A 12,149-nucleotide genomic window follows, 5' to 3' on the forward strand; every position below is an offset into this window, starting at 1 on the left:
GGCCTAGATAGGGGTACGGCCTAGGTAGGTGTACGGCCTAGATAGGTGAGAGACTACGTGAGAGGGCTTCCTCCCGCTAGAGATGACGACACCATACCTCAAGGTATCCATTGTCTTCACAAAGACACACTGCATTTCGGAGACTAATAAGCCACCAAACTTCTGCAAGTTCAGTGGAGAACAGACAAATAGAAGACTCTCAAATTGTATCAGAATTACAGTTTTGAGTTTTGGGAATTGACATCTGAAGACGCATACACGCATGTTGCATATCCACGCACCTTGTCATCGTTATGTATCATTGTGGACAGGGAAGCGTTGCACCGTTGTGTCAAAATATGCTACAAAGATACGCACCGTGCTCGGTCCGCCATTTGTCGGTCTTTGGCCGTCACGCCTGAGAAATGATACACAACTCAAATAGCCTCGTGAAGCCGAAGAGCGTGACATTATCCCATTGCACGTTCAGTCAAAAAGAAATTGAATAACACTGTTGCACTACGCAACGATGATACGACACGCAGACATGCAACAAGTGGATACATAACCCTGTTGCACCGTATCGTATTGCTGGGTGATAACGATGATATGATACGTGGATATGCAAACAAGTTTGTTCGCGCCTTTAGAGATAAGGGAGGAGCGTCTCAAGACACGTGTGTGGGGGGGGGGGAAACAGTCGGTGAATTGGCAAATAGATAGATGCTGTATGTTTGATAGATGAAGAAAGAACACAAATTAAATGCGAAGGGTAGAAAAACTCAACAGAGGAAAAAACTGGAGTAAAGTTTGATGGTTTGCCATACAGGTTGAGAAGCAAACTGAGATTTATGGAATAAAATATTTATTTCCTAACAGTGAATGATGAACGAATGGTCTTACTTGAATATATCTTGCATATTATTGTTTTCCAGTTAAGTGAGTAATTGACTCATTACAGGTGGCACTCAATGCAGTTCAGATTCAGTGTCTTCTACACAACCGTACTAAGAATGACAATTGGAAATAAGAAAATTAAATAATACAAAACAAAATGAAAAGATACATCGACGAAATTCTAAACAAATAAAGCGCTTAGAAATATATATATTCACACAACCGAGATTGATATACGCGCACGCACGCATCCCACAGACACGTACACACACATCGATCCTGATGTGAGTCAGAAATTTATTTCTGTTCCACAAGTGTTTTGGTGTTGATTACTTTCATATATATATATATATATATATATATATATATATATATATATATATATATATATATATATATATATATATATATATATATATATATATATATATATATATATATGTGTGTGTGTGTGTGTGTGATATGTATATATATATATATATATATATATATATATATATATATATATATATATATATATGTGTGTGTGTGTGTGTGTGTGTGTGTGTGTGTGTGTGTGTTCATTCATGCACAAACTTGCCCCCTTTTTGCTAAACAAGGAACTCGACACTTAAACTTCAGGACCCAGGTTCTAATCCCAGGTAAATAGGGTCGTGGCGTTACACTATTGTGCCCCTGTTGACGTCCAGGGCGAAGACGGGCATGGGGCTTTCGACCTCAAACCAAAATAATAGAATCGCCAAATTTTGCCTCTCACTATCATCATCACTATTCTCAGCAGCGCTGGGTTATTATTGTCTTCACACTGCACAAAACAACAGCTTGCGTGTTATCTGCTTTGTCTTTGGACAGCGTGGTATGTTATTTTCATCAAGGGAAATTACGCAAGTAAAGTTTAGTCCTTCATGTTAGCAGACAAAGGTGTACGACAGGATGATGGCCGTCGTTAATCACCCACTCTTGGTGTACCAGACGATGAGTGTACCCGAGATTTATTCCAAAGTAGCCAGGTGTTTTGTTATATTACAAATATGAGGAATATCCGGCCTCACAGATTATTATTATTATTATTATTATTATTATTATTATTGATTTGCCTTTAACTCTAGCTGACTCAGGATGAATTTTTGCTGATACAAGGCTTGCTTCATTTAACAATATTATATAATTGTTTTGTATATGTCGTTCCGTTTAATTGTGTTCGCCTGTATTTCTATATTGCGTTTCTTTCCTTTTGGTTTTCGTGGTACCGGAAACATCTGTTATACCTTGAGCTGTACACTTGGGAGAAATTGAGAAATCTGTGCGGTAAAGTGGTTATAGACCTTAAGTCAATGTGAAATAAAGGATAATTTATTAAAAAAACTAATATTAACAAACCGTTCTTGTCTCGTCGTTATGTGCGATTGAGTAAGATACATTTTTGTGGATGAGGTAATCGACGTTAGACAATGCGTGGCATCGCTTTGCTTCAGTTGGTTTCAAGTCCAGTGGTCCATACTAGGTTCTCTAAGTAAAGAGACATTGCAGAGCTTTCATTAAGCTTTTGGATGAAAGTTTCATGCACAGGATCATGCGCTGACGATCCTGCAAACTTCACTCCGTTAACCCTGACAGACCAACAAATTCCTCTCCCTGTCTCATGAAGTCGGCGACCGAAAGGTTAATTATGGGTGATTTTATTTTTGGGTCGCCAGTTACAGCTTTCTTTGATGTTTTCGGGTTGCCAGTTACAGCTTTGTTTGATGTTTTCAGGTCGCCAGTTACAGCTTTGTTTGATGTTTTAGGGTCGCCAGTTACAGCTTTGTTTGATGTTTTTGGGTCGCCAGTTACAGTTTTGTTTGATGTTTTTGGGTCGCCAGTTACAGTTTTGTTTGATATTTTATGCTCGGGAGTTACAGATTTGTTTGATGTTTTAGGGTCACCAGTTACAGCTTTGTTTGATGTTTTAGGGTCGCCAGTTACAGTTTTGTTTGAGATTTTCTGGTCGTCAGTTACAGCTTTGTTTGATGTTTTCAGGTTGCCAGTTACAGCTTTGTTTGATGTTTTCAGGTTGCCAGTTACAGCTTTGTTTGATGTTTTAGGGTCGCCAGTTACAGCTTTGTTTGATGTTTTTGGGTTGCCAGTTACAGTTTTATAAGATGTTTTCAGGTCGCCAGTTACAGCTTTGTTTGATGTTTTAGGGTCACCAGTTACAGCTTTGTTTGATGTTTTAGGGTCGCCAGTTACAGCTTTGTTTGATGTTTTAGGGTCACCAGTTACAGCTTTGTTTGATGTTTTAGGGTCGCCAGTTACAGTTTTGTTTGATAATTTCTGGTCAGCAGTTACAGCTTTGTTTGATGTTTTCAGGTTGCCAGTTACAGCTTTGTTTGATGTTTTTGGGTCGCCAGTTACAGTTTTGTTTGATATTTTCTGGTTGGCAGTTACAGCTTTGCTTGATGTTTTTGGGTTGTCAGTTACAGTTTTATATGATGTTATCAGGTCGCCAGTTACAGTTTTTTTTATGTTTTCGAGTCACCAGCTACAGTTTTGTTTGATGTTTTAGGGTCGCCAGTTACAGCTTTGTCTGATGTTTTCAGGTCGCCAGCTGCAGCTTTGTTTGATGTTTTCGGGTCGCCAGTTGCAGCTTCGTTTGATGCTTTAGGGTCGCCAGTTACAGTTTTGTTTGATGTTTTCACGTCACCAGTTGCAGCTTTGTTTGATGTTTTAGGGTCGCCAGTTACAGTTTTGTTTGATGTTTTCAGGTCGCCAGTTGCAGCTTTATATGATGTTTTAGAGTCGCCAGTTACAGTTTTGTTTAAAGTTTTCAGGGCGCCAGTTGCAGCTTTGTTTGATGCTTTAGGGTAGCCAATTACGGCTTTGTTTGATATTTTCAGGTTGCCAGTTGCAGTTTTTTTTATGTTTTCGGGTCGCCAGTTGCAGCTTTGTTTGATTTTTTCCGGTCGCCATTTACAATTTTGTTTGATTTTTTCCCATCGCCAGTTACAGTTTTGTTTGATGTTTTTGGGTCAACAGTTACAGTTTTGTTTGACGCTTTCGGGTCTCCAGTTACAGTTTTTTTTTTATGTTTTCGGGTCGCCAGTTACAGCTTTGTTTTGATGTTTTCAGGTCTCCAGTTACAGCTTTGTTTGATGTTTTCTGGTCGGCAGTTACAGCTTTGTTTGATGTTTTCGGGCCGCCAGTTACAGCTTTGTTTGATGTTTTCTGTTCGCCAGTTACAGCTTTGTTTGATATTTTCGGGTTGCCAGTTACAACTTTGTTTGCTGTTTTCTGGTCCCTAGTTACAACTTTGTTGATGTTTTTGGGCCGCCAGTTGCAGCTTTATTTGATGTTTTAGGGGCACCAGTTACAGCTTTGTTTTATGTTTTAGGGTCGCCAGTTACAGCTTTTTTTTTTTATGTTTTCTGGTCGTCAGTTACATCTTTGTTTGATGTTTTAGGGTCGCCAGTTACAGCTTTGTTTGATGTTTTCGGGTCACCAGTTACAGTTTTGTTTGATGTTTTTGGGTTGCCAGTTACAGCTTGGTTTGATGTTTTCAGGTCGTCAGTTACAGCTTTGTTTGATGTTTTATGGTCGCCAGTTGCAGCTTTGTGTGATGTTTTCGGGTCGTCAGTTACAGCTTTGTTTGATGTTTTCGGGTCGCCAGTTACAGCTTTGTTTGATAAATTTCAGGTCGTCAGTTACAGCTTTGTTTGATGTTTTCAGGTCGCCAGTTGCAGCTTTGTTTGATGTTTTGGGGCCACCAGCTACAGCTTTTTTGCTCTTTGTGAAGTTTTAGAAATTTTAGAACCACCAGCTACAATTTTATGTGGAGTTTCAGAAATTTCAGAGCCCACAGCCCATAGATCATGCCAAGGTGATCGCACACAAGGGCCTCAAATGATGGTTTGGAAGCGGGTAAAAAATAACCTGTCATTATTGCTGAGCGCTCACCATGAGAACCCATGTTCGTTGAACCCCAATAGCATCACTAGCGACTTCTAATGCCTTGGCCCTAGTTGAAACCTCCTCAGGTCTTTCGATCCCAAAGAAACACGGCCCTACTGTCTTTGTGAGCTGGGAATGTGTCAGACGGCATCATGACTTAAGTGGTACAGTGCTCAGTTAACGAATACTGGGACTGATATGAAAATTAACATTGTTAACCCATGTACTATAAAGAAAAAAAATATTTGGAAATTATTAGCTTAAGGATATGTATTGTTGTTGAAGAGGTGACTTTGTGCCTGTATTATTTGAACCTTAGGAGGTGTGACAACACAAAGGATCTTGTAAACTTTTGCTTTTTTAATCCTTCCTCGAGCTCGTTGACAGTATATATATATGGAGTCTTTTAATCACAGTCACCAATTTTAAATATTGTACAAATTGCAGTGACTTCTTAGTTATGTAACCCATACTTGGGTTACATCAAGATCAGTAACACATTAAGGAGAGAAAAGCCTTGTGCTTATAGTTACTCAAGTACCATTAAGACAGAAGTCACAATGTTTATGGTGCCTAGAAAGACTAAAGATAATAGCATATATAATGTCTTGCATAGGTTACAATAAAACTCTGTAAAATTATAGAGAAAATGAACCTCTTACAAAATCAGACAACTTTAGACAAAATAAGATATTTATGCCCAAATGACAGGTGTAATGTATTAATTATATATCTTGTTAAAAAAAATGTGTATCAAGTCTTTCCAATTACCAGCTAAGCGGATTTGACTTCGTTGAAGTATTTATTATAACAATGCGCAGTAATTTCTAATGTCATTAAGAAGGTTACAAGTATACAAATTTTTCCATTCTTCAGTAACGTGGAAGTCCACGAAAATATTTATTATCCCGAAATTTCTCGGACAAAGACGAAACATGCTGGTACTACTGTTATTCTAAGTGATGCATAAATATTTATTTGAATTATCCTTTGCAGTTCACTGCCTATCTCGACCTAACACTGGGCTGACTTTTGGGCGGAGCCTCTTAATCGTAAACAATACACAGCTGCAGTTGTGACTTTCAACACCTGTCAATTTGGTGCACGATGACGGCTTAAATAGCAGCTAACGCTGCGGACAGAGGCCAGTTGAAGATCGCTCTTGGTCTGAGTACCTGAGGTCGGAAGGTTCGACAAGCGTCCCCTCGAAGTTCCAAGAGACTGCTTCTGAGTGCTTCAGCTGAAGAATAAGCTTCGCCAAAGGCCCGCTAGAGCGCCCACTTCACTGCTGGAACCAGTTCCATTGAACTCTACTCTGGAAGACACCATGAGGTTTTTGCTCCTTGCTTCGCTCTTCCTCTTTGCAGCGGCTTTGCAGCCAGCTGAAGGAGCACAGGTGGTAAGCAATGATTGCAGATTTAGCATAGTATTCGTTTAAGCGTTTCGGTTTCATGCGGGAATCAGTAAATTGAGTTTCTGGGGATTTGTTCAGACCTCGATTTTTTGGGTGAATGTTATTTTAAATTAAACTGTGTCACTCTTTCGATATATTCCAAAAGGTTAGATCTTAGATCTATAGTAATAACAAACGTTATATTCGTGAAGATCTTTCTGAATCTGAAAACAGAGATATCCAACCAAATTCTTCATCCACAAGAAAAGATTTAGCTTAAACACCAACGTTAACGTTTGAAGAAAAGGACTTACAGTTGAATCAAATCCATGTTATTGCTTAAGATGTTTGTTGGTGTGATATCAAACAATTTTCAGTGATACAAGTATCGGCTGAATTGTAATAAAAAACAGACATTGTCAAAACCAACTCCAGTTGAAACAAATGTAATTATTCTGATAGCAAACCAAGAAAAGAACCTCCCAACTTAGGAGAGAAAAATTCCTGTTGCATTAAAGGAAGAAGAACTTAAGAGGGAAAATAGTACCCTAGTCACGTTAAAAAAAAGTCAGAGACGATCACGAACAACTGAGGGAGGTAACTTTCACTGATGCATACAATTGTTGCATTCATCTCGCCAGGCAGATAACAAAACTGATCTTGCCAAGAGACTTCAGTGTAGCTTGCTTCAGAAATTTAATATTGTTCAGAAGATTATCTTGTGAATATATCTACAAAGTTTCATTGAGTTCTGCTCGTTATTGCTAATATGTAAAAGTAATTTACTCTCTAATAGCACCACAAAATAAAATTAGGGTAGGAATACAGTATAATTTTTCTTCTAGATGTCTTTATATATATATATATATATATATATATATATATATATATATATATATATATATATATATATATATATATATATAAGAGCCGAGAGAAATTTCATTGCTTCCCTTTTTCTACAAAGTCAGGAAATCTCATCTATTGGTAGATTGATAGTGACCGCATCAAAAAGGCATATGCATCTGTATCTACACACCCGCATTCCCTCTCGCTATCTCTTTCTCTCTCTCAGGTCTACAGCGAAACAAACTTTACCCAAAATAATTTATTTGACAGAAATCTAACATAACTGGATTGCAAGAAACAAGAGATGAAATAAAATGGAATACTAATGTTCACCAACCGATCAGGCATATTAAAGTCCATCATATCTGACTAATTATTCTCTCTACATCGTTAGCCCACAATAGGTCAAAATAAGTCAAAGTCCAGTATATTCCCAATGAGTACATTTTCACCTCTTCCTCAGCAAAACATCTGAAGAAGTCAAATAAAACCCTTGTTAAACAACTGCTGAAAAATAAAGGTAAGGGAATTCCTCCCGTGTTACTTATAAAGTACACACAATGTAATAAATGCTTGACACAAGCGAGACATATGTTAAATAAAAGAAACAATCTACAGTTTGGGAGATCTAAAATGGTTCCCACCTCCAAACAGCAATGTTCACAATCTTAATCGACAGGTCTCGAACCACAGAGTGTTCAGTGTTGGTCTTCAAATGATCACTTGTGTGATAACCAATCCCTTCACACACTGGGAATCTGGCCAAAAGAAACACACCTACTAACTAATTAACCAGAAACTGGACATTTCTGGCGAACGCACTCACAAAGTCTTGTTGCAAGGCAGGGAAGTTCCCACGTCTTGAGAATACCCAACGTATACAGTTTTACTAATTAGGAAATGTGCCAGACAACAGCTAATCATCCTCTCAGGGTTTTTCAGAATGCCTTTAGCTACACTCACTTAATAATCAAACTTATCCTGTGTATTGCAATTCACAAAATACTTGTGACTTATAAGCTTTTTATAAATATATATATATATATATATATATATATATATATATATATATATATATATATATATATATATATATATATATGTGTGTGTGTGTGTGTGGTGTGTGTGTGTGTGTGTATATATATTTATATAAATATGCATGTATATGTAATTAATATTCTTTAACATCAGAGGGAAATTAATATAAAACTTTCCATGATCATTTCCCCGTAGCGGGGTAGCACCGTTAGTGCACCTCACATGGTGCACTGTAAGCATTACTTAAGGGTCTGTGGCCCCTATCAGTAGCCTCTTTCATTCCTTTTACTGTACCTCCGTTCATATTCTTTCTTCCATCTGACTTTCCACCCTCCCCTCTCTACCAATTGTTTCATAGCGTAAATGCGATGTTACACCTTTCAAACCTTACTCTCAATTTCCCTTTCAGCACTGAATGACCTCATAAGTCCCAGCGTTTGGCCTTTGGCCTAAATTCTGTATTGTATAGTCTATTCTATACATTATGAAAACCAATTACAGGGAAATAAATGTATGTGAACCATCAGCATAAGCAGCATAATAATTAGGCCTTTTTCTCTTAAACAAAAGGAAAAATGTGCTCTGAAAGGCGTGAGAAAGTGCGTCAGTTCTGCAAACGATTGCCAAGGTTCTGTCGCACAAGGCTTTGAGTGCGAGAATGACCAGATATGCTGTGTTCTGAAAGGTCTGTATTATTATTATTATTATTATTATTATTATTATTATTATTATTATTATTATTATTATTATTATTGAAAATAATGGCTGTTTCTACGGCATTCAATTTATATAGTCTTCTCTATTCTTCTTAATATCTTCTTTTCATTAGCGTGTAGCTGGTGCACGTCAATCCATTCGCTCTTTGAAAATAATCGCCACAGCGCGTTTGAAACGTCAGCGGTAATAAAACGGAAATAACACGAAAATCCTTCAAGTCCTTTGGAAATCTACAGCTACACGCTGATGAAAAGAAGGCTATGTAAATTGAATGTAGAAACAGTCATTATTTTCAGTGCTACTGCCCTTGGAGAAGGTCTCCTCCCTAATTATTATTATTATTATTATTATTATTATTATTATTATTATTATTATTATTATTATTATTATTATTATTATTATTGTTGTTGTTGTTGTTGTTGTTGTTGTTGTTGTTGTTGTTGTTGTTGTTGTTGTTGTTAAAAACTAGGGAGACATTTCTTGTCATTACAGTATTTTCCCCCAATATTGCTGATTCATTTTTAAAACCTCTATGTGATTTACACATTAGGTTTCAGGTCTCTGTAGATTAATTGTTCATTACCAGTGCTTCTTGTTCATGATTATCCAGTAATTTATTTTAGATAATCCTGAGAACAGCACTAACCCAGAGACAGGTCTCTACCCTTTACGTCAGTACCCCTCCGAGATTTAGGCATTTAAGTGAATGTCTACGCTTTTTACAATACTTAATCCCCGCAGGTGGGTGTTTCCGTCATTGCACCTCATGTGGTGCACTGTAGGCATTACTTAACGGTCTTTCCAGCGCCCCCTCAGCCCCTAGTTGCAACGGCTCTCATTTCTTTTACTGTACCTCTGTTTTTATTCTCTTTCTTCCATCTGACTTTCCACCCTCTCTAAAAATTGTTTCTTAGTGCTAGTGCGAGGTTTTCATCGTGATACGCCTTAAAACCTTCCTACTGTCAATTTCCTTTTCAGCGCTGAATGATCTCATAGGTCCCAGCACTTGGCCTTTGGCCTAAATTCTTTATTCTGTTCTATTCTATTCCATAGGGAGAGTAGGAATGGCCTATGACCAGAATTCAAATGGATTAAAGCTTCTCTCTTTCCATCAGCTAAGAAAACAAAAAGCGGAACCTCTTTGTAGTATTTCCGGCGATACAAAAGAGTGACTTTGAGGAACCTTAGTGAAACTAATTTTAGTGGGTGACCATCTACAATTCTTTGGTACAATCAGGGGCCAACCTCTTGTCTTCCAACTCTGACACAAAGCTGCTAATTTGACATCAACTTCAGTTTCATCATTGTTTGTTAAAAGCGCTTATTGGGATGTGTTGAGCACTTACCAGTTCCCTCCCAGTTACGTGCTTAGCTGTCAGGCTAAACCGCTCAAACTCAAGAGGAGGCGCTGACAGTGTATGGAGAGTTGGTGATGATCCCTGTTTATGATTAGAGACACTTGTGGTTTGATAAAAGTGTGGAGGAATCCGGCAATGTTTAATTACTCTTACCGTCTTAAGTACTCTCCAAGATCATTGTTCTAATGCCACAGCTGCTTGAATCTGCACTCTGCCAAGCTGACGTATGCTAGATCAGTATTTCGTATGACAAGCATTTTTTGCATTTTGAGCAAATACGTAATGTAAGGTAACCTAACGTTTGTAGATGGGTGTCACATTCCATAAGGACAATATTCCTGTTTTGGTCACCTTCAAAAAGCTTTGGCCATCACTCATTATCCTACACTGGAACTGGACAATTAAGAATGCTCTCTTTATTGATACAAAGCTGATTTCCTGCCACAGGAAATTAGCTGTTTCACATGACCATTGCCGGAATAAGGCAATTACCATGTCAAACTAGTGTCACAAGGAAATATTTTAAAACTTACATGTACATTCCAAGTGTTCAGTTTCCTTTTGTACTCTTTTGGAAGCTTTGCAACAGTACTGAAATGAATAAATGGATCACTGTTATGATGTGACCCGCATTATCATGGGTAAAACTCCAGATTGCTAAAAATGCAAAAAACGCTTGTCATACGAAATACTGCATTATGACCTTTTTCTTCTTGAAGACTTCAGGTAATTTGCTCAGTGATAGCTGCCTGTTCTCTGGTTAACAGATGCTTCACAGGCAAACAGGATTGTATCTGAAAGTCATATTAGGCATTGTTTAGATTTTTTTTTCTGCCTAATTTTAAGCTCTAAAACTTACATTTCATTCATTTAGCTCACGAACAAATACGAATACGGCTTCAAAATCTTTAGGCCTTTTCATGAATGAATATTCCAAATATCCTTTTCATCAACGATGTGGCACAAAGTACTATTGTGAGATCTCTACATGGCAGTTGTTAAAAGTTCCCCTTTCTCTAATATCCGTGTTAATCATTCGAATAATATGAGCTTTTCAGGTAAAAGTGAATGTGCTTTCTTGCGGACCTCCACACTTTACAGACAGTTTAGCTGATGCCATTTAGCTTTAAAAAGTACTTTTGGTGCCGGCCTCTCTGCAGGTCTAGTGAAACTGAAGTTTGCCAGCAGCAAAAACCTGGACAACTTCAGTTGACAAATTCAAGGAACTTTACTGGCACAAAATTTAGAACTTGTGGATAAATTCATTTATATACATAACCCTCAGTTTACTCAGAAGATTGTTAAAATCCACCAAATACCTTGTGGTTATGTGAAGAGACATGAAAGTATGAGTGGAGTCAAACTTATGATTTACCGTTTTGGTCTGATCTCTGGTAGAAGTAAAGAATCAGTCGATTAAGTATGGATTAATTTTGTTCATTTCATATAGATTTGGGGAATGAGTAAAGAAACGATTATAAATATAACATTTTTACCATTTGATGACGAGGAAAACATTGTTTGGTGGCGAGTAATCAGTCCTGAGAGGGTTTATCTGTTTAAGATGGTTCAAGTACTTACAATGATTAGCAATCAATTTGGGGAAATATTTACGATGGTAATATGCCTTCAGAAAAGTTTAATAGATTTCAGAAAATAATAAAGTGACAGTGAGAAAATTATGCAACTGACGGTAAGGAATTATTGTAGAGGATGGTGAGAGAATAAATTTAAAGTAAATAGAAAAACTGTAAGAACATTAGAGAAGAGATGATACAAAGAAACTGTGTTGTATGGGAATTACTTTTACTTGCAGATGATCATTTGATTTGGAAACTAAAGCAATATTGCAAAGGATAGTAAAAGAGCGTAAGAAGAATTCACATAAGTTGATGCCAAATGATATTAAACTAAAAAACAGGAATTGTTCAGACTTTAACTGTCTACTGAGCCTTTAAAGTTGTAGGAATTAATGTCGCCAGAATGCTGTC

At 37.4% G+C, this 12,149-nt stretch overlaps 2 protein-coding genes across 2 annotated transcripts in view; one reads left to right on the plus strand and one right to left on the minus strand.

The window, feature by feature from the left end:
• Positions 1 to 2,472: 2,472 nt before the first annotated feature.
• Positions 2,473 to 4,822, minus strand: LOC136846895 (protein PBMUCL2-like). The gene is made up of 3 exons (XM_067118148.1): positions 4,810 to 4,822; positions 3,395 to 3,712; positions 2,473 to 3,074 (listed from the first exon to the last, which is right to left on the minus strand). The coding sequence occupies exons 1-3, from the start codon at positions 4,820 to 4,822 to the stop codon at positions 2,473 to 2,475; spliced, it is 933 nt and encodes a 310-aa protein (XP_066974249.1).
• Positions 4,823 to 5,843: 1,021 nt separating this feature from the next.
• Positions 5,844 to 12,149, plus strand: part of LOC136847001 (uncharacterized) — an 11,041-nt gene continuing 4,735 nt past the window's right edge. The window contains exons 1-2 of the mRNA XM_067118252.1: positions 5,844 to 6,202; positions 8,654 to 8,768. Of these exons, the coding sequence (XP_066974353.1) occupies positions 6,131 to 6,202; positions 8,654 to 8,768 (187 nt within the window). The 5' untranslated portion in view covers positions 5,844 to 6,130. The remainder of the gene's footprint in view (positions 6,203 to 8,653; positions 8,769 to 12,149) is intronic.

Source organism: Macrobrachium rosenbergii, chromosome 16 (assembly GCF_040412425.1).
Source record: "Macrobrachium rosenbergii isolate ZJJX-2024 chromosome 16, ASM4041242v1, whole genome shotgun sequence".
NCBI classification, from domain to species: Eukaryota; Metazoa; Arthropoda; class Malacostraca; order Decapoda; family Palaemonidae; genus Macrobrachium; species Macrobrachium rosenbergii.